Source organism: Erpetoichthys calabaricus, chromosome 10, assembly GCF_900747795.2.
Source record: "Erpetoichthys calabaricus chromosome 10, fErpCal1.3, whole genome shotgun sequence".
Lineage (NCBI taxonomy): Eukaryota > Metazoa > Chordata > Cladistia > Polypteriformes > Polypteridae > Erpetoichthys > Erpetoichthys calabaricus.
This window is the reverse complement of record NC_041403.2, coordinates 5,917,598-5,941,475: the sequence shown is the minus strand read 5'-3', so window position 1 is coordinate 5,941,475 and position 23,878 is coordinate 5,917,598. Positions and strand designations below refer to the sequence as shown.

Sequence of the window (23,878 nt, the reverse complement as noted above, 5' to 3'; positions counted from 1 at the left end):
TAATACTAGATTGGATACCATCCCATTTATCATTGTAGATCACTTTAATTATCTAGGGATAGATATCACAAGCAAATATAAAGCTCTTCTTCAACAAAATTTTGCTGTTTGCATGGAAAAAATGTAAACCTGAATAAATGGTCTACCCTACATCTCACATTAGCAGGTAGAATTAATACTGTTAAGATGAACATCCTTTCTTAAGCTTCTTTTTTTATTTCAAACCATCCACATTTACATTAACAAATCTTTTTATATGAAATTAGATTAAATCATAACCTCATTTATTTTGAATTCTAAACATCCACGCATCCATAGGACGACGTACAACCACCTAAAGCAGAAGGAGGCGGAAAATATACTGTACAGGCCATAAAGACCTGGATATTAACTCATATCAATGAATATATACAAGCCTGGTTTGCAACAGAGTTAAAATCGTGCAGTACTTCTTTATATTCCCTGCTGTGTGCCACAGTAAATACAAATTAGTATCAATACACTAATAATCCTATTGCCCTTCATTCACTCATAATATGGAACCAATGTAGGAAGCACTTTAAGACAGAGAAGCTTTTATCTGTTGCACCTCTACATGACTACCATCCTCTCAAACATACACAGTATTTAGTGCTTGGAAAATGTCTGGGATTAAAACTTTTAGAGTCTTGTATATTGATAATATTTTTGCATCCTGTGAGCAATTCAGCTTCAAATTTAACTTCTCATCAACACAATTTTTCCACTACTTTCAAGCTAGAAACTTTGCTAAACTGAACCTGCCCAATTTTCCTCACCTCCCACCTACTGTATTTCTGTTCCAGAAGAAATATTGATCAGTCTTGAAGACTCAGATTGTTGAGATGCTATTTATAGTAACATTTTAAGCCCCTTCCTTTCAGAGATCCCAGGGCACAATGGAGAAAAGATCTCTCACTTAACATTTCAGAAAAGGAGTAGAAGGCAGCCATGCACAGAATACACTCGAGCTCCATATGCTTAAAGCACTCAATTATTTAACTTAAAATCTTCAGTTGAGCACATTTATCTCGATTAAAATTATCCAAAATATATCCAGGGCAAGATTCAACCTATGAATGTTACAATTGAGCTCCATTCTCACTGGGCCACATGTTCTGGGTGTGCACCAAATTAACATCATTTTGGACAAAAATCTTTTAATGTCTATCAGGCAGCTTTGGTGTCAAAACCACTCCTACCCCATTAACAGCTGTGTTTGGTGGGCTCACAGAGGGGCTTAAAGTGGAGAAGGACAAACAAACTGTAATGGCCTCTACCTCACTACTAGCACGTAGACTTATCTTGCTCAAATGGAAGAATCTCAACCCACCACTTTGAAGTCGGTGAGTAACTGATGCCTTATACTATCTGAAGTTGAGAAAAAAAATCTAATTCTCACTCAGGGGATCTGTTCAAAACTTTTTTTTAAAATATGGCAGGATCTAATCAATAACATTTTAGCATAAGAATCTATATCGGGGGGGAAAAGGGATAATCCTCCTCCTTAGCTGTTTGAAAGATTTGCTTTGTTGACTGGCTCTCCTCTCTTTCTCTTGGGTGGGGGTTGAATTTTAGTTCTGTTAAGTTTGATTTGATTTTATGATTGTTATTTGCTTTCAACTTATATTAATAAAATACATTTTTAAAAGGTGATGCAGAAATTCCTGCCATGCTTGTTTCTTAATGTCTGAAAAATAGAACTTTTGGATGTTTTTAATTTTATATTATAAAACATCTCAAACTATAGATTTAATAGCGATTCCTGTTCATCTGAAGCACTTCAATTCACTTTGATATTCTTAATCTTACTTTTTTTCCCCTTTCATAGCTACTCCTAAAGTCTTCTTGAACACCCTACTAGTTCTGATGAATCAGCTAAATGTACTGAGCTGCCGAGTCGTGGGCTTCTACCCAAATGATATCTCGGTAGAGTGGAGGAAAAACTTGACGTCTCTTCCTTCTCAGGAGCCTCTGCAGCTGCACAGCAATCAAGATGGCACCTTCAATGCACTCAGTCATTATAATTACACACCCACAAGTGAAGATGCTGGCACAGAAATATACTGCCTGGTAAAGCACAGGTCTCTGGAGAAGGGACAGAAGGAGGCCAGACTCCATATCTGTGGTAAGTGATGTGCTTTTCAGATGAAAACCTGGTCATTATGTCACATTTACTGTATATATCTGGAATTCATTACTAATGTACTAACTCATTACGAATATAAGTGTGTGTGTGATATATATATGTATATATATATATATGTATATATATATATATATATATATATATATATATATATATATATATAATTAATATTATTGTCACAAACTCCACAAAAAGGCGTAGCAAGGTTTGGGGCAATCGCCCGTATATTTGGTTTCCTGGCTGCAAACTGAAGTAAATGATAGCACTAGTGTGCACAAAACCGAGTCCAAAACAGAACTAAGGGAAAAGGTGGAGGCTTTTAAAGGGGAAGACACATATATAAATACAAAATGTGTATCTAAAAACGCAACAACTGAACATTCTTAACCCCATTTTGGATAATGCAAGGTCACTGGGTGTAGCAGCCCTGGACATACTGTGTGTGTGTGTGTGTGTGTGTGTGTGTGTGTGTGTGTGTGTGTGTGTGTGTGTGTGTGTATTATATATATATATATATATATATATATATATATATATACAGTATATACTGTGGTACCCGGCTGGGGTTCATGCCCGGCTGGGATGCCCAGGAGGACCGGAGGAGGGCTTGTGCCTCCTCCAGAACACGAGGTGGCGCCTGCCCTGGTTGCTTTGCGGGCCAACCCTGTTGGGGCCCATGGTCCCCGCCAGGGGGCGCCCCGATGCCTTGGGAGCCCTGGACCTCAGTACTTCCGCCACACCCAGAAGTGCTGGGGGAAGAGTATTGGGGACACCCGGAGGACTTCCGGATACACCGACAGAGCTTCCGCCACACAGGGGTGTGGCTACAGAAGCCCTTAAGATGCACCTGGAGTCCTTCCGGGGTGTATAAAAGGGGCCACCTCCCTCCAGTCAGGGGCAAGAGTCGGGTGGAAGAGGACGAAGCTTGGTGAAGAGGAGTGGAGACGGACCAGAGACTTGGAGAAGGCATTGTGTTGTGGCCAGAACTTAAGGGGTGATTGGTGCTGCGGCACTGGGTATGTGCACTGTAATGGCTGTAAATAAACGTGTTTGGTGAAACCATTGTGTCTACCTGTCTGTGTCCGGGCTGTTCCCCACAATATATATATATATATATATATATATATATATATATATATATATATATATATATATATATAATTTATATATATAATTTATATATTATATATATATAAATTATATATATATATTATATATATATAAATTATATATATATAAATTATATATATATAAATTATATATATATATATATATTATATATATATATATATATATTATATGTATATTATATATATATATATATATATATATACTAGCAAAATACCCGCGCTTCGCAGCGGCGAAGTACTGCTTTAAAATTTTAAATAATAAACTGAGGGAAATTATACCACTAATTATTTGTTAAGGATCTCTTTGTATACCATGTTGTCAGTTCGCCCCTCCGGTTGTAATATGACCAAGTTGTGCGCTGAGCTTACTCTTGAGCATGCAACGTATACTTGGCCATATGAAAAGCAAATCAAGAACAGCAAGACCGCGCCAGCTGCGGAGCTCAGCTCGGAGCGAAATGAAGTGAATGAAATGAGGTGAATGGGAGGGGAGATGATCACGTGACTCCAACACCCGCCTTAACTCTCCATCCCTCCACAAACACAGTCTCTCGGATCCCAACTCTCGTTTATATATATATATATATATATATATATATATACATATAGATAAATATATATATAGATAAATAGCAAAATACCCGCGCTTCGCAGCGGAGAAGTAGTGTGTTAAAGAGGTTATGAAAAAGAAAAGGAAACATTTTAAAAATAACGTATCATGATTGTCAATGTAATTGTGTTGTCATTGTTATGAGTGTTGCTGTCATATATATACATATACACATACACATATGTATATGTATATATATATATGTACAGTAATCCCTCCTCCATCGCGGGGGTTGCGTTCCAGAGCCACCCGCGAAATAAGAAAATCCGCGAAGTAGAAACCATATGTTTATATGGTTATTTTTATATGGTCATGCTTGGGTCACAGATTTGCGCAGAAACACAGGAGGTTGTAGAGAGACAGGAACGTTATTCAAACACTGCAAACAAACATTTGTCTCTTTTTCAAAAGTTTAAACTGTGCTCCATGACAAGACAGAGATGACAGTTCAGTCTCACAATTAAAAGAATGCAAACATATCTAACAAATCAATAGGGCTGTTTGGCTTGTAAGTATGCGAAGCACCGCGGCACAAAGCTGTTGAAGGCGGCAGCTCACACCCCCTCCGTCAGGAGCAGAGAGAGAGAGAGAGAGAGTTAGAGAGAGACAGATAAAAAATCAATACGTGCCCTTTGAGCTTTTAAGTATGCGAAGCACCGTGCAGCATACTTAAAAGCTGCACACGGAAGGTAGCAACGTGAAGATAATCTTTCAGCATTTTTAGACGAGCGTCCGTATCGTCTAGGTGTGCGAACAGCCCCCCTGCTCACACACCCTACGTCAGGATCACAGATAGTCAGTGCAAGAGAGAGAGAAAGAAAAGTAAGTTGGGTAGCTTCTCAGCCATCTGCCAATAGCGTCCCTTGTATGAAATCAACTGGGCAAACCAACTGAGGAAGCATGTACCAGAAATTAAAAGACCCATTGTCCGCAGATATCCGCGAAGCAGCGAAAAATCCGCGATATATATTTAAATATGCTTACATATAAAATCCGCGATGGAGTGAAGCCGCGAAAGGCGAAGCGCGATATAGTGAGGGATTACTGTATGTGTATATGTATATATGTGTATATATATATATATATATATATATATATATATATATATATATATATATATATATATATATATATGTATATATATATATATGTATATATGTGTGTATATATATATATATATGTGTGTATATATATATGTATGTATATATGTGTATATATGTGTGTGTGTATATATATGTATATACATATATATACACATATACATATATATATGTATGTATATATATATATATATATATATATATATATATATATATATATACTAGCAAAATACCCGCGCTTCGCAGCGGAGAAGTAGTGTGTTAAAGAGGTTATGAAAAAAAAAGGAAACATTTTAAAAATAACGTAACATGATTGTCAATGTAATTGTGTTGTCATTGTTATGAGTGTTGCTGTGTTTTATATATATAAAATACACACACACACATATAAACATATATATACATATACACATATATATACATATCTACATATATATATACACATATATACACACACACACGGTTTATGGGTGATGATTGTTTTACTCTTTTTATTTTTATTTTATTTTATTGTAGAATCAACTCCTATCTGCGCACAGCAGGGCAGCCGTGGGCGGATGCGTATGGTGTATTCACTCCATGTTATCGTGCATTGCGCTGTCAGTGGTATTTTGATAAAAGAATTTGAACAACATATAAGAAGCGTATAAATTATTAAACAGTAAAACATTAAAATTTAAGAAGTAAAGTTACATTAAGTACTACTGCAGTGCCTTCGGGTATACCTCATTTTTTGTTTGCCCATTACATGCTTAAATGTATAAATTTTTTGGTGCACCTACCCGAGAACACGCGACATATAACAGAGCGTGGGAGAAGCATGGATTTTAAACACGCGTTGAGTTCATCTGCTGGTCTCCCTCGTGGAATAACTGGTAATGTTTGACTAAAATGTACAGCGAGTAAAACAACATTACCTCCTATTTTTTTTTTTACGATCTCTGAGATGTTGCTTTTTTCGGTTCAAGGCTTCATAAGCTCTTTTATGTTGTATGGTGTACTTATCCCAAACCATCATCTTTGAATGTTGCAAGACTTTCGCCTTGTATGTAGATCGGGGGTAATTACATTCATTGCATTCCTAGTCTGAATCACAATGTGATTGTATGGGTGGTTACCTGGCACTGTAGGGTTGCCACCCGTCCTTTAAAATACGGAATCGTGCCGCGTTTGAGAATGAAATTGCGCGTCCCGTTTTGAATCAATACTGGACGGGATTTATCCCGTATTTTTTTTATCATTTTTTTTTTAAAGCAGCGTGTCATGCAAATCATCCCACACGCATTTTATGAAGATGCCTCCTTTCCTACTTTTGATTGGGTAATACTTGATGTCATCGTTAGTTTGATTGGTGTTTTTAACTGTCCAGTGAGGAGGGCGTGTCTTTTAAGTACAGTCTGCAAAGTGTTGGCACTGAGATGTGGCGTCAGCGCCATAGTTGAAGCCCCTAACGTTGCGGTCAGCAAGTCGGCTAACATCCTCCATGTGCCGTCTTTCAGTTGCGAGAAGCAGATCGTAGAATGGTTGAAACTGTTGCCCCTAACGTTGCGCCACGGCGTGTGGTTCGTTTATACCTCGTGTCTTCTCATTAAACTTTTATCTCGCGAATATGTTATTGCAATCCGCAGCGGGAGCGTTTCTATAAACTTAATTTAAACTTACGTTTTACACCGTGCTTTGTTTCCCTTATGAACATGCTTGTATGCTTAACTCGCTCCGTTCTCAATTGTTTAATAAATTTTTTGCTCTTCGCTGTTTGCGGCTGTTCCTCCATTTCCCCCTACTTCGTTGTTTTATCTCGCGAATATGTTATTGCAATCCTTAACGGGAGCGTTTCAATAAACTGATTGAAAATAGTTTTGCATTTACCTTTTTAGTAAAAGGCGAGCTTTTAAGCCTGAGAAATCATCGCGTAAATGCACACGTTTAATTGCACATGTGTTAATATGTATGCTTACACAGTATTAAAAGACAGTCAAAAATTAACGTCATTTACCTTCGTTCCCGCGTGTGACTCGTGCTGTAAATCTCTTCCTTGTTTTTAGTTCACGTGATTACGTAGGAGGCGTGATGACGCGATACGTGACTCCGCCTCCTCCATTACAGTGTATGGACAAAAAATATGTTCCAGTTATGACCATTACGCTTTGAATTTCGAAATGAAACCTGCCTAACTTTTGTAAGTAAGCTGTAAGGAATGAGCCTGCCAAATTTCAGCCTTCCACCTACACGGGAAGTTGGAGAATTAGTGATGAGTCAGTCAGTGAGTGAGTGAGTCAGTCAGTCAGTGAGGACTTTGCCTTTTATTATTATAGATATATATATATATATATATATATATATATATATATATATATATAATATGTATACACACATATACACACATACATGCAGTTTCAATAACATAGAAATCAATATAAACAACATTAACATCATTATCATTTGAGAATATGAAGTAATATATAAGAAGCACATTTCATATAAATATAAATTATTAAACAGTAAAATCTTCTTCTGTAATTTGCTACCGTGGCTATTCGTTTGTCTGTCCAGGATTTTAAATCACCTGTAGCTCGCAAACCGTTTCACCTATTGACTTGAAATCTGGTACACATATAGAACGTCATGTCTACTATCCGCTTTATGGGTGATGATTGTACTACTCTTTTTATCCATCCATCCATCCATTTTCCAACCCGCTGAATCCGAACACAGGGTCACGGGGGTCTGCTGGAGCCAATCCCAGCCAACACAGGGCACAAGGCAGGAAACAATCCTGGGTTTTTATCTTTATTTTATTGTAGAATCAACTCCTATCTGCGCACACCAGGTCGGCCGTGGGCGGATGCGTATGGTGTATTCACTCCACGTTATCGTGCATTGCGCTGTCACTGGTATTTTGATAAAAGAATTTGAACAACATATAAGAAGCGTATAAATTATTAAACAGTAAAACATTAAAATTTAAGAAGTAAAGTTACATTAAGTACTACTGCAGTGCCTTCGGGTATATCTCATTTTTTGTGTGCCCATTACATGCTTAAATGTATACATTTTTTGGTGCACCTACCCGAGAACACGCGACATATAACCGAGCGTGGGAGAAGCATGGATTTTAAACACGCGTTGAGTTCATCTGCTGGTCTCCCTCGTGAAATAACTGGTAATGTTTGACTAAAATCTACAGCGAGTAAAACGACATTCCCTCCTATTTTTTTTTACGATCTCTGAGATCTTGCTTTTTTCGGTTCAAGGCTTCATAAGCTCTTTTATTTTCTATGGTGTACTTATCCCAAACCATCATCTTTGAATGTTGCAAGACTTTCGCCTTGTATGTAGATCGGGGTAATTACATTCATTGCATTCCTAGTCTGAATCACAATCTGATTGTATGGGTGGTTACCTGGCACTGTAGGGTTGCCACCCGTCCTTTAAAATACGGAATCGTCCCGTATTTGAGAATGAAATTGCGAGTCCCGTTTTGAATCAATACGGGACGGGATTTGTCCCGTATTTTTTTTATCATTTTTTTTAAAGCAGCGTGTCATGCAAATCATCCCACACGCATTTTATGAAGATGCCTCCTTTCCTACTTTTGATTGGGTAATACTTGATGTCATCGTTAGTTTTATTGGTCTTTTTAACTGTCCAGTGAGGAGGGCGGGTCTTTTAAGTAGAGTCTGCAAACTGTTGGCACCCGCTGTAGTATGCGTCCCTTATTTTTTTGTATTAAAAGTGGTAACCCTACCTGGCAGGTAACACTTATGTTTGGTCATGAAGTCGTCTAAAATCCGCCACGTGCCCTCTTTTAATTGTGAGAAGCAGATATATATAGCCAAATTCTCGCGCTTCGTTGCGGCGAAGTATTGCTTTTAATTTTTTAAGAAGAAAATAAAACCTTTTTAAACAGATCGAAAATATACCAATAACAATTTGTTAAGGATCTGGTTTTTTTGTGAACCTCGCTTTTCACAGCTGTCCCGCTACGGCGTGTGTTTCGTTTATTTGACAGTATGTAGATTGTGGTAATTAAATTCATGGCATTCGTTTTCTGAATCACAATCTGACTGTATGGATGGTTACCTGCCAGGTTACGCTTGTGATTGGTCAGGAAGTCGCCTTACATCCGCCACGTGCCCTCTTTCTGTTCCCAGAAGCTGATCATAGAATGGTTTTAATAGTTTACTTTCAAATAATGCAAAGAGTATGCGACACGTGTTTCTCCTTAATTCTGGGCTCATCAGGCATACACACTCACTGCATCCCCTCTCGAGAATCGAATATCGTCAGCGCCAGAGTTGAAGCCCCTAACGTTGCGGTCAGCAAGTGGGCTAACATCCGCCATGTGCCGTCTTTCAGTTGCGAGAAGCAGATCATAGAATGGTTGAAACTGTTGCCCCTAACGTTGCGCTACGGCGTGTGGTTCGTTTATACCTCGTGTCTTCTCATTAAACTTTTATCTCGCGAATATGTTATTGCAATCCGCAGCAGGAGCGTTTCTATAAACTTAATTTAAACTTACATTTTTACACCGTGCTTTGTTTCCCTTATGAACATGCTTGTATGCTTCACTCGCTCCCTTCTCAATTGTTTAATGAATTTTTTGTTCTTCGCTGTTTGCGGCTCCTCCTTCATTTGTCCCTACTGCGTTCACAGTCTTTTCACGTGATTACGTGGGAGGCGTGATGACGTGACACTCAACTCCTCCTCCCACGGCCATCGAGCTGCCGTCCATTACAGTATATTGTGAAAAAAGAGGTTCCAGTTATGACCATTACGCGTTGAATTTCGAAATGAAACCTGGCTAACTTTTGTAAATAAGCTGTAAGGAATGAGCCTGCCAAATTTCAGCCTTCCACCTACATGGGAAGTTGGAGAATTAGTGATGAGTGAGTCAGTCAGTCAGTGAGTGAGTGAATCAGTCAGTGAGGGCTTTGCCTTTTATTATTTTTTATATATATATATATATATATATATAAAATACATACACACACAGTATGTCCAGGGCTGCTACACCCAGTGACCTTGCATTATCCAAAATGGGTTTAAGAATGTTCAGTTATTGCATTTTTGATACACATTTTGTAGTACTAGGGTGTTGTACTGTGTTAGTCATTATGGATGTGATGGGCAGTCAAGCAAAATGACACCTTTCATTGGCTAACTAAAAAGATTACAATATGCAAAATGTCAAGGCATCTCCGGACCCTTCTTCAGGCAAGATGTACTCGAAATCTTGCATATTATAATCTTTTTAGTTAGCACATTTTAGTTATAAAACTTTCAAAATGTGTATATGTTTGTGTTTCTTAGGTATTTTAAAGTATAATGCATTAATAATTTTTTTCACCTAAGAATCATCAATCATCCATCCATCCTTTCATGTCCAGAATTTGCTTAAATCCAATTTTAGGGTCTTGGGGAAGGGTAGCCCTAAAGAGGCAGCACCGTAAGTAAGGCTGAAATCAACTGTGGACTAAATACAGTGCTTATCAATATCCTCTACAATCATACTGAAATGTTTGTCTTTATTTTAGAATTTTATATCAACAAAACCTTTTTGTCAGCCCATAACCTCATTAAGATCTTGTAACCAGCAATACCTAATTAAACCAAATGGATAATTTTTAGTAAAACTTACACCATTGTGTCAACCAGAGTAAAGTCCATCCATCCAGCCATCCATTATCCAACCCATTATATCCTAACTAAAGGGTCACGGGGGGTCTTCTGGAGCCAATCCCAGACAACACAGGGTGCAAGACAGGAAACAAACCCTGTGCAGGGCACCAGCCCACCGCACAGAGTAAAGTGATTAGTATTATTTTATCTAAAATATTATAACGGCAGTCATCAGTATTTTAGTGGGCAGCATAACGGGCATAGTGGCGTATGCTGCTGTCACTCGGGCAGGCCTGAACTGTGACTTACTCATGCTCTGAAAGGACATTCTCACCATGTCCACGTGATTTTCCTGCTCCATCTGAAAGGTATGTGTGTCAGGTTGATTGTCAGATTTCATTGTACCCAAGTACATAGGTGGTCCCTGAGATGGACTGAAAACTGGACTCTTAAGCATGGCCAAAAATCTTACGTTGAACACAAACATGGTTGGTAGTTAAAAAAATAAATAAATAAATAATAGCCCAGCAAATCCTACCCATGATTGCTCTGGTAAAACGGTGCTTGCCAAGAGTTTCACCAACATTCCATGTCTTGTCTCCAGCTAAATTCAAATATTATACTTGCTATCAAGACCATGGCAGTCATGACAATGTAACTTCAACCTCCGTTCAAATTATTTTCAAATCTTTCCCACAACATGCAAAAATGAACAAGTAGTAATTTTTAAATTCTATTAGATATTCCTGATGTTTGGGCAGAGAGGTGGCTCTAAGTGTAAAGATCTAAGCTGGCATGTAGAAGGCTGCCGGTTCAAATCTTGTTACCTCCAAAAGGGATTCTACTCCATTAGGCCCTTGACCTGAAAACTGCTCCAGCAACTGCTGTACAATGGCTGACCCTGCACTCTGACCCCCAATGAAAAAACAGTTTCCCTTTCGGGATTAATACAGTGCCCAAATACCAAAAAAATGTTAGTCAAAGAGAAATGCATTAAGTGAAGAAATGTACTTAAAGATTGTTCCTCATTTCTGTATTGTACTGTGATGTAAAATTGCATTTTGTGACTTAAATTCACCACAAAGTGTGCTAAAGACTTGGAACCTTCTGTAAGGTAATCTCTAATAGCAGCAGTTAGCTTTTGTTCTGTCATCAAGTGGTGTGACCGCTGACCACAATCCTCTGTTTTCCAATCCACAGAGCCAAGCTTAAAAGTGTTACCAGAAAGTAAAGAGCAAAAAGTCCTGTGCAAGCTCAATGGCTGCTTCTTCCAAAAGGCATATGTGAGAATAAACAAAAATGGAGAATGTGTTAATAAATCTATGTGTGAGAAGAAGAATGAGTGTTTGAGTGAAGCAACAATGATGGCAACCTCTGGGGAAGAAATGAAAATCACCTGTGAAGCTGAAGTGATGGGACTTGACAAGCCGCTGATTGAAAACTGCACACTACCCGCTGAAGGTAAGAATGGACTGCATAAGAGTCTGTTTTTTAACCAGATGTGCCCAGCTTGGGAAAACAGAGTGTGTGGAGCTATTAAAAACAGGCAAAGGAGATGCTGAATATTGATCTGTAGGTGTGCACTTGTGATATTAGGACATTGAATCTGTAGAACAGTTCCAAGTATTTAGGTGTGAAAACGGTATGTGTGTAAGGACAGTAAGAGATAACATTAGTCCACTCATCTGAGGGAAGCTGTCTCTACAAACAATCTCCCGAGTAGTAGTATCATTTATACTTTGAACATTATGTAATAACTCATATTTTGAATGTACTTAATCCATTTGCACATCACTGGGGCTGGTGAGAGGCACATTGCAGGATTTCTCATATGACATGGCACACACACACACACAGGCATTGCCATATTCTTGTTGAACAGGAGCCCAGTGTAGAACTGCCACTTAGCCAAGTATGTGCACATTGGACCCTCCTGGAGGTCACAACCAAAGAGAAAGTGCCACTATGAACAATGCTGCACATCCTTTGTCTGACAAACTAATACTGAGTACTTTCAGCCAACAAATTATTCCGCAGAAGTGTGTCAAGAAAAGAAGCTGGCATTGTAATCAAAGTCAATATGCGCCCCTTGAGTGTGGCCTTACAGCTACCATCCATGGCAGGGCATCATACAAAAAAGCACAACCAGCTCACCCATATTTTATTATAGATTTTTTTTGTGTGTGACAAATAGCAATAATAGTTCCATGTGCCATAATAATGAAAAAAATATTGTAAACGGAAGTCTCCTCAAGTAAAAGAGCAGATGAGCTCATTTCTCATCAACAGATTTGGAAAATGACTGGCATATGTGCTGGTGCTGTGCGTTTTTTAATCTTGGTTTAATGCCTTTAGAAACTCCATTTTTTAGAAGCCCTTTCAACACTGATATCTGTCACACTGAATAAAACTACACAGTGTAGCATAAAATGACAAGATAAAAATGTAACAAATGATAATTTAGTGTCTTATTATTGTTTGTTTGACCTCTTACTGGCAGCACATGTACAGTTCATTAAAAATAGCTGAATTGGGTTGCAGAGCTCTACCACCAAGAGTGCCTGGTGGGGTTTGGGAATGCAGGATCGCCTGAGGGTAACGTAAAGAACTCTGCAGAAGTGGATAGGCAGCTTTCTGGCGACCTAAAAACAGCCCCTGGTATGGTCAGTGTAACAAGACTCAAAGAGGCAACAGAGGTTTTCTTTATATCTAGTATTGTTGTATTTGTCGCTATCACACTTTTTCCCCCTATTTTTCCACACACTTTTTTCCTTTTATTTCTGCATGATTAACACCCTCATTACTTATTATTTGAGGGTTTTAGGACTCTCTTTAGTTTTAGTGACAGATCAGCCAAATGGTACTGCACAAATTGTGGACCCCGATTAATCCTGTATCTATGTTCCTACCCTCACCTATGGTCATGGGCTATGGGTAGTGACCAAAAGAACGAGATCGCGAATACAAGCGGCTGAAATGAGTTTCCTCCGCAGGGTGTCTGGGCTTTCCCTTAAAGATAGGGTGAGAAGCTCAGTCATCCGGAAGGGGCTCAGAGTAGAGCCGCTGCTCCTCTGCATCGAGAGGAGTTAGATGAGGTGGCTCGGGCATCTGATCAGGATGCCTCCTGGACGCCTCCCTGGTGAGGTGTTCTGGGCACGTCCAACCGGGAGGAGGCCCCGGGGAAGACCCAGGACACGCTGGAGGGACTATGTCTCCTGGCTGGCCTGGGAACGACTCGGGATTCTCCCGGAAGAGCTAGAAGAAGTGGTCGGGGAGAGGGAAGTCTGGGCATCTCTGCTCAAGCTGCTGCCCCCGCAACCCGACCTCGGATAAGCGGAAGAGGATGGATGGATTAATCCTGTAACTTTGCATGGGCACATGATGTGGAAATGTGTGATTTTTAAAGTACGTAATCATGAGAAGGTCTTACTGGGGAGACTGACCAGGATTTCATGGAGCAGTATATCACAGCAAAGAGCTGTTTGATAATTGTAAATCTTGTATATACATTTTAAATTATTCAGTTTAAAGAAACTCAAGTCAGGTTCAATAGGAAGGAGGATCGTATAAATAAAATTGACAAAAGCTGGTGACAGTGGAGTGGGAGTGGGGTGACTGAGTTTGATAAATATGTGTATAATAGCTGTTCATTATTTTTTTTTAACAGATAGATCCAGGATTCGTATAGCTGCTGCTGCTGGCCTCTTTAGTATACCTGTTATTACACTGCTGGTAGCTTATATAAGTAAGTCTTTTTTGCTTCATTTTTTCCTACATTTCCTGTTCCTATTCTTCCATTGTTGATTTGTATATTGATTGCCAGCCCAATCACAAAGACTTTTGTATGGTCTTTATCTTCTTGTCCACACTTTTTTTTTTTTTTTTCTCCTTCTATCATCCCAACAACATTCCTGCTAGTTTAACTGGTGACGTTAAATTGCTTTTTTATAAGTGAGGGGTGAATGTGCATCACAGTGATCCTCTCCTTCTGTCCAGGGTTGGCTACTAATTTGCAGTCGATGCTGAAAGGACAGCATTCAGCACAGCTACAAGGCTATAATGGTAACAGCAGGTTTGTAAGACTGGATATTCCTAAAATGCTAAACATAGCAGTGGAGGTCTAATTTTCAAATTATTTTGTGTTTTTTAACATATGCTATTATAGAAAATACCGTATACACTTGCCTATAAGTCGGATCTTGAAACCTGAAAAATCGATCATAAAATTAGACCCCGACTTATACAGCTGTTCAAAAATGTAACTCTTAATTTTTTTTTTTTTTTTTTTTTTTACATCATCTTGCCTCCTCCAATCTCACTCATCAGTTTCTCAGACACATTGAATTTTGTTACAGCAGCACACTTACCAATTTCTTTCGCCACTTCAATGACTTTTAATTTAAAACTAGCTTCATAGTTCCTTCTGATCGAATGCTCCATCGTAGATAAGGGATGCTCTAAAGGTGTATGAGGGTGTGAGATGCACACAACAGTGGAAATGTCACTTCGGAATAGTTTGGGTATTACTGTGTGGCGACTACCGGTGACTGAGATGGACTGCTGAGAAGCACACCTTTCTTTTCGTCATTTTAGTATCCTTGCCTGCTGATTTTTTTGGTGCCACTTTGTCCCACTTCCACCTTGGATTAAATGGGAGCCCACTGGTTCCCCAACACTCTTTCTTGCTCCAAATGTAATATCTTTATACTCTCTATTTAAAGCAACAAAATATACCATATATAATTGCATATAAATCAGGCCTTGCAACCCGAAAAAATCGACCATAAAATCAGACCCTGACTTATACACCTGTTCAGAAACCAGCTTCATATTTTCTTCTGATCGAACGCTCCATCGTAGATAAGGGATGCTCTTATGATAAAAGTGTATGAGGGTGTGCGATACAAAAAACACAAAAGAGTGCAAACGTCGCTTCGGAGTAGCTTGGGTATTACCGTGTGGTCACGTAGGCACAATTCATAGAAAAAAAGGCAGTGCGCTCAGTGGTTACACTCTCAGATATGCGTTAGCATATCGTAATCTCTTGGACCAATAGGGTGAGTTTTCCACATTTGACTTATATGTCAGACATTATAAAATACCAGAAGTTATACGGTAGAATCAATCCCCGACTTATTCGCGGGAGAATTTATCCACAAGTATATACGGTACTATGTTAGTTGGTGGGTTTCAATTGTTTCTGTATGGAGGAGTGTGACTTTGTGTGCACACGACTGTACACTGTGAGAGATAGACTGACAATCCTGTCTGTGGCTGTTCCTGATTTGCAGCTATTGCTGCCAGGATAGACTGCAACTGGCTGTAAACCTTAATTTGAGTTAGATGGGCTTGAAATCAGATGGCTAAATGCCACATGCAGAAAAGACTAAAGCCTGAGGCTGCTGTGTATTAAACACTGCTTCACATTGACTTTCTCTTCTGTACAGGGTGTGTTGATCAACATTAGAAAATGTGTGCTCTGTGGAAGAAATGGTTACTAAAATAACCCTGGATTTATCTTTGCATCTGTTTTGTTCCTCTGTTTCCCATATTCTAACAACATTTTTTTCCCCTTGTGAAACAACAAACTTTGTCCTATATCTGAAAACTTGCCACTGACTTTATGCACATCTTCATCTCACCTCAAATAGGACAGAAGCGATCCTGATGGTCACGATGAGAAGCATCTTCACTGGATGTCATGGAACAAAGTGCTGCTTGATGATTGAAAATCTTATTTATGTTTACATGTAATGTATGTCGTTAAAGGAAAGTCAGTTTGGCCTCTCCTGAAGTAATGTTACCAGCACATCACACTACACTGGCCATCAGAGTTGTGAAGGATGTCAATACCCACATTTGAAGGAATGCAGTCACCTAAGAAAGAACTGCCTGCACTGCCCTTTCTTTTATATCTCTTCTGTGTTACCAGACCAGTCCAGCTTATTGATGTAGACCCCCAAGTACTTGCAGGAGTGGACCACCTCCACATCCACTCCTTAAATAGTGACTGGATGTAAGAACTTTGCAGGTGGCAGTCAATTTTGATCAATATCACTGAGCTGCACAAAAATCCTCCCATGCAGAAAGAAATTGGTGTCCTTATAGATTTGGGTGTGCTGAATCCATTTCTGAAATTGGAATTTCTTTACCACAAACAATTTCTGTGAGATATCAGATTCAATAAAAAAACAGAGTTTAAAAAAAAACAAAAAAAAAAACACAAGTTTTATTTTATGGCATAAGTATTTTTTTCCATGCTGCAAGTGAAAGACAGAACCACAATAAAGAGTTGGGGTACCAGCCCGGTTACCCCTTATAAGTGAATGATTTGAAAAACGCAATTGAAGAGATGTCTTCATAATTGCAAGTTCATAAGTGAACTGTCTCAAGAGCTTCTGGCAGGTCCATCTGGAAGTGGCCTCAGTGATGTAACAGCTGTCAGTGTGAGGAAGAGAAAAGGCATTAGGACACAGCGCCAACCCCTGGAGCGGCAGGAAATTACAACCACTAGAGCCCTTAAGCTAGGGGTGCCCAACTCCGGTCCTGGAGGGCCGCAGTGGCTGCAGGTTTTCATTGTAACCCTTTTCTTAATTAGTGATCTGTTTTTGCTGCTAATTAACTGAATGTGAGAGAGCAATTCTGTTGCCAGATTTGGGTTCAGCACCCTTGGATATAAAGAGAACGCCTCAAAGTTTTGACAAGTTGCACGTTACTGTATAACACTGGTCTGCAAAAAATGCTATTTTCTGTATATATTGACTAAGCTATACATACTAATATATATATATTGTTACATTGCTGCTTTTTTATCTAAATAAATAAAATTGTAAATATGGTTTGCTTTTTTGCCAATTGTAAAAATAAAAAAATTCAACTTATTTTTTCCACTAAATTTTTCATATGCATTGCCATTGGTTGAACTTAAAAGTGTGGCTAAATGTTGCATTGGGAAGACGGATTGCAATTGAAGCGAGGCAACCGAAAAACGGTGCAGACACAAAAACTACATTTCCCTTCCGGTATCAGGAGTGTGCTGGGGCTGATGGGAGGACTCTGTCACTACTGCACACAAAGTACAACTGAAGCAGGATCTCGCCCTAAGACCATGGGTATGTACAGCATTTAGTTTTCAGCTAATTTGGATAGCTCAATGGTTTACAGCTTTTGTCTAAGAGTCTGTCTGTTTGTATGATCATGGGTTGTGTTCAGCCTTGCTGAATTTCTAAATGACAATTGTTCCAAATTGCTAGCTTGGTTGGTATGTCATATAAATAATTATACAGACTTGCTTTTGCTTGCACTATTCTTTAGTATCAATCTGAGGAAAGTACCTACTGGACTAAGCAAAAAAAAAAAAAAAGTCTGTGGAAAGTCTTCTGACCGGAGATTTTTAGCAAAATATTATTTTAAAAGTTTTAGATTTTATATATTCAAAAGGATAGACGATTAACACGGAGATCTGCCAAAATACATTTTCTAAAATCATTTGGTTTGTGTGTGTCTACAGTTGTCTCACATTTAAGGACTTGTGTGAAAAATAAGTACAGTACACCCTCTTTCAGTTCTAGGGTTTTACATATCTCGCATCTGTTTGGTCAAGTCCTAAAACTTAGATACATGAAACCTTGCCTGGCCACATATAAGAGATTTGACTTCATTCTTATTAATTCAACAAAAGTAGGCCAACAGGGAGAGCTCCAGGTGAGGGGAAAATAGATACCTATATAGATATAGATATATAGATTATATACGGAGTGTATATATATGTATATATTGTGGATGCTAGAGGGCGCTGTTGCCCTGTTAAACCCAACAGACAGATGTTCAGGACACAAGTTTAAAAGCGCCAAGTACAATTTTAAATTATTTTCTCCAATAAAGTGCACAAAGCATCACAATTCACAATAATCAATAACAATACAATAATACAATCCTTCTCTCACAGCAGCTCCGTCACACTCTCTCCCAACTCCGGCTCAGCTTGTTGGGTCTCTACCAGTCCTTTATATAGTCCTTGACCCGGAAGTTCTTAAGCAGCCCGGAAGTACTGTGGGCTTCCGTCCTCCTGACTTTGAAGTTCTCCCGGGTTTCAGGAAGAGTAGGAGTCCCCAGGGCCTTTATGAGCTACCCTTGGTGGCACCCAACAGGGCTGAGAAAATGGACTCAATGTCCCAGGATGCCCTGAGGGAATCCGGGGCACAGCTACCATTCAGGGGAGCTGCCACCTAGTGTCCTGGAAAGGCTGCATTCTTCCAGTTCAGGCCAGATTGAGCTGCTGGCTGTTTATCATTTATATAATAAAATAATAATAATATATATATTGTGGTAGCCGGCCCGGACACAGACAGGCGGACACGTTGATGTCACCCACAACACGTTTATTATACATATTATTATTTACACAAGTGCACCTCAAAACCACAAAATACCCCAAAGTCCAGACCACTCCTCGAATGCCTTTTCCTTCTCTTCAGGCTGCCTCTTTCCTCTCCTCCCGAGCTCTGTCCACTTCCACTCGACTCTCGCCACTCTGTGAAAGGAAGCGGCCCCTTTTATATGCACCCGGATGTGCTCCAGGTGCTTCCCGGCAATCTCCCACTGGCACTCCCCAGTGTGGCGGAAGTGCCGGCTGCGTACCCGGAAGCACTCCAGGTGTCCCCACTCGTCTTCCCCCCCAGCACTTCCTGGTGTGGAAGAAGTGCTGGGGTCCAGGGTTCTCCAGGCATGGGGGCGCCCCCTGGCGGTGACCACAGGCCTCTTCGGGGTTGAGCTTCCCAGCTGTGTACCCATGGCCCCCAAAGGAACCAGGGTGGTCGCCCCCTCGAGGTCTGGAGGAGGCACAAGCCCTCCTCCGGTCTTCCTGGGCGTCCCGGCTGGGTACCACCCCCAGCCATGTGCCACAAATATATATACTCTGTATATATAAAAACGTTAAAGACGCATACAGTGCATATGGGCTTGGGAAAGCAGATCATAACCTGGTTCTGCTTCAGCCTCACTACAAACCCAGAGTGAGGGAGCTACCTACAACCAACAACCACACGCTCATTCAGAAAGTGGTCCCCTGAGGCAGAGAAGGCTCTGAGAGACTGGAACTACAGACTGGGATATCCTGCAGGGATCACATAGTGAGAACATTGAGGAGGTTGTTGACTGCACTACTGACTACATCAACTTCTGTATGGACATCGTAGTTCCAGTAAGAACTGTACGCTGCTATGCTAACAACAAGCCATGGATTACAAGTGACATCAAGGGCCTTTTGAACCAGAAGAAAATGATTTTTAAAGATGGTGATCAGCATGAGCTCAAGCGCGTGCAGAAGGAACTCCGAGTCCAGCTCAGGGTGGCGAAGGAGCAGTACAGGAGAAAGCTGGAGCAGAAGTTGCAGAACAACAGCATGAAGGACAATGTATGTATGTGTGTATGTGTATAGTGGAAATAAAAAAGAAATTCCACAAAAATAAAGTTTTGGGGACCTTCCCAATATATTATTCTACGGACAAAATAAAGCAAAAAATGGCAAAATAATTGATCAAAGTCCTGTATTCAAGCATTTGACAAAGTTCATGGAACAAGATGGCGTTTATATACAGAATTAAATTATGGGAACAGGAAATGGTTGGCAGGAAGTGACGTCATTTGGAATATATAGATAGATAAAAAAAGATCATTCATAAAAAAATTCAAGATTTCTTAAAAATCAAAAAATCCTGAAATCTCTTATTTCTAGGAGTTGGTGAAATTAAGAGGAGTCTTTACAGATTTTGATATTTCCAGGTAATGCATGGAAAGGGGAAAGCAGCTGGAGAGCACTTTGCTACTGCTAAAATTCCTTAGTCTAAGTGTATGAATGCCGAAAAAGACTCTGTAAGGATCCTGAATTGGATCAGTTGACAGATTCAGAGTAAGTGAGCACAGATGATGATACTGCGGACCCTCGCAGAGCAGAGTGACGTGGAAACAGCCGCGTGAATGAAGATGCAGGGAGGCAATGCTGGAGAGAGATGAGGGAGTGTGGAGCCACAAAGTGGGAGCCGTGGAAGCCTGAGGCCTGATGAATGGCGGCTGAGGAAGGAGATTTTGTGGAATGATTTTTAGGGAGCAATATGTCATGCTTTCCACCCAGAAATAAATAATAAATAAATAAAACTTTATTTTAATGAGTTTCGCATTTTACAATTACGGAATTGCATAAAAATAAAACTTTGTTAATTGCACAAAGCTCTGACCTTTCACTCATCTCTAGTTATAAATGAGTCTGCAGTAAAAAAAAAAAATAATTCGTAGGACAGATTTTTACTTATTTTTTTATTTAATCTACGTGAAAACAAGTGAAAATTTCAAGAACATGTCTTGAATAAACAATAGGCTTTCTTAATCAAACATTTAGGGCAAATCTTATTTATTTTTCTGACATTTTCATGGCCCCATGCTTCACAGCCCCTGTTTTCACTTGACGTTGCTTTCCTCCATGCTGGGTCCCCAAGAGGTCCGTGCCCACCCGCTTTCCTTGGAGTCTAGTTTTCCGTTTGCCTCTCACAGATCCAATGCTGCTTACTTTTGCAATTTTCAGGTTTTATTCTCTCATCTCTGACGCATTCACAGTTTTGTTTGTCTTTATTATCCAAAGGCTGTCTGAAAAAAAAAAAAGAGAGACTTTATTTTTGTGTGCCATTGTGATGATCTGCCATTGCTTTGTAATATTTTTGCCCTTCAGTGTTCGTTTATGGGTGGCATGGCGATGCAGTGGTAGTGCTGCTGCCTCACAACATGGCAGTGGCGTAAGGGGCCAGCCAAGCCCACCCTGATTGGCCACAGGCCCAGCCAATCAGTTCATTGTGTATGAAATTTTCCGTTAAATTTTGTAATTGATTGGGTATTTGTGATTTTATCTTTCCTTCGGTTTGGAAGTGGCATGTCAAACCCCATTGGAGTTTTAATAAATAAATGGGGCGGTGTCACTGTTGTGATGGATGCCCCTTCTCTATATGTTCCAGGGAAGTAAACATGGGCTGCGCAGTACCTCCCCTGGGCCACTTGGTGGCAGCCCCCCTGGGTGACTGTAGTGTCTCAGATACCTGCAGAGCTCCATGGGAGATGGAGTTCTCCACAGCTCTGTTGGGATCTGCGTGGCCAGCAGGAGGCACTGCAGGGGTTCCTGGGCCGTAGTTCAGCCGGAGGTGCAATCGGAGGCAGGTGGTGAAGCACCTGAAGCACTTCCGGGTGAGCTATAAAAGGGGCCAGCAGCCACCACTCTGGGTGCCAGAGTCGGGAGGAGGAGGACAATGCTTGCCGGGAGGAGTGGTGGTGCAAAGAGAAGTGTGCTTCTTGTTTTGGTTGTGCTTTTGGGACAGTATACTGCCTGTGGGACACAGGTAAGAAAAATAAATCTTTGTTGTATTTTGACGTGTGCCTCCGTGTCTCTCTCTGTGCTGGGTCGGGCGCCAATGTAACACCTTTTACACTGTGTATGTGTAACCTGACTGGTAGTAGTCATTAGACAGTTAACAGAACCTTTAGTTGCTTAATTGAATATTTTCGATGAACACCAACAGATAATTTCTTATTCTGAGGGATTATTTCTGACATGGCAAAACAAATGGAAATATCAAGGTTTTAACAAAAGCTTCGTTTAGATCAAGGGCATCCAACTCTGGTCCTGGTGGGCCGCAGTGGCTGCAGGTTTCATCGCACAACAATTTTTTTGAAATGTCTTGCTTCCTGAAAGGTGTTTGCTGATTGTAACAGGTACCTACTGGGTATGCACAAATATTATTTTGGTTTTACTGCATCACGTAGGAACTCTGAGAAATCGACATTTATATGTTTACTGACAATAATGTATTTAGTCCCGTTTATGTTTCGAATAAGCTATTAAAGCTATTAAATTCAACAGAATTCAAAGTGTTTTGCTCCTGATTTTCTTTTGTATTCAATGTCTGGAGCATCACGTTGCAGTGTCCAACAGTAGTCAGCAAGCACTGACGGATTCCAGTTGCCCTGGTATCGTCTCTCCATCGTAGCAATGTCCTGGTGAAACCTTTCACCGTGTTCGTCACTGACAGCACCGAGATTTGCGGGGAATAAGTCCAAGTGTGAGTGGAGGAAATGAATCTCGAGTGACATGTTGCACTTCATTGTCTTGTATGCTCTGAGAAGTTTGTCTACCAGCTGAATGGAGTTTGGGGCTCAGTAATTTCCCAGAAAATTGTCAACACCGTCTTTGAAGACTTTCTAGGCAATTTTTTCCGGCCCAACTAGTAGATCTTAAAACCGCTTGTCACTCATAGCATGTCTGATCTGGGGGCCAACAAAAATGCCCTCTTTGATCTTGGCATCAGTTATTAGGAACATTTGTCTTAAATAATGAAAACCTTCACCTTCCTTGTTCAGAGCTTTCACGAAATTCTTCATGAGTCCCAGTTTAATGTGAAGAGGAGGCAAAAATATCTTTACTGGGTCGACAAGCGATTCATGTGCCACATTTTTCTGTCCTGGAACTAACTTTTTATGGAGTGGCCAGTTGCGTTGAGAATAGTGCAACTCTTTGGCACGGCTGTCCCATTCACAGATGAAGCAACAGTACTTTGTATAGCCAAGCTGCAGTCCTAGTAACAGAGCAACGACTTTAAGATCTCCACAGATATTCCACTTGTACCTGCTATACTGGACGTGCTTCAGCAACAGTTCCATATTCTCATATGTTTCTTTCATGTGTGCTGCATAGCCAACAGGTACTGAAGGATAAACGTTGCCATTGTGTAGCAGAACAGCTTTCAGGTTTAACATTGACGAATCAATGAAAAGACGCCACTCTTCCAGGTTGTGATCACAACCCAAGGCCGAGTACAATCCTTCAATGTCACAACATGTCGACTTGTGCAAAAAATGTGGTTTTATCATGATGTCGGCCTCGAAACACAGAAATATTCATACCTGGTGAGAGCAAACACCATTCCTGAAGTCTGGAACCCAGCAGCCCAGCTTTTTCTTTTTGACAGACCCAAATCTCTGACCAAATCGTTCAGTTCGCACTGTGTTATCAGATGTGGATCGCCTGATGAGCATGGTTCAAAATCCGGGTCAATGTCACTATCAGTACCCTGCATTGCAATTTCTTCATCTGGTTCGTCTAAGGTCTAATCCTCTAGTGGTTTCAGAATTGGAAGACTGTCGTCATGTGGCATGGGTCTCATTGCTGAAGGCAGATTAGGAGATTCAATTGACTTCTTGTTTTTGGCAG

At 40.2% G+C, this 23,878-nt stretch overlaps 1 protein-coding gene and 1 long non-coding RNA gene across 2 annotated transcripts in view; both read left to right on the top strand.

Moving 5' to 3' along the window:
• The window catches only part of LOC114658495 (tapasin-related protein-like), an 81,978-nt gene that overhangs the window by 8,939 nt on the left and 49,161 nt on the right, over nucleotides 1-23,878 (top strand). The window contains exon 2 of the mRNA XM_051932759.1: nucleotides 1,850-2,146. Within this exon, the coding sequence (XP_051788719.1) occupies nucleotides 1,850-2,146 (297 nt within the window). The remainder of the gene's footprint in view (nucleotides 1-1,849; nucleotides 2,147-23,878) is intronic.
• LOC127529395 (uncharacterized) lies at nucleotides 14,295-17,510 on the top strand. The gene is made up of 2 exons (XR_007936074.1): nucleotides 14,295-14,374; nucleotides 16,281-17,510. It is a non-coding gene; the product is annotated as an uncharacterized LOC127529395 (long non-coding RNA).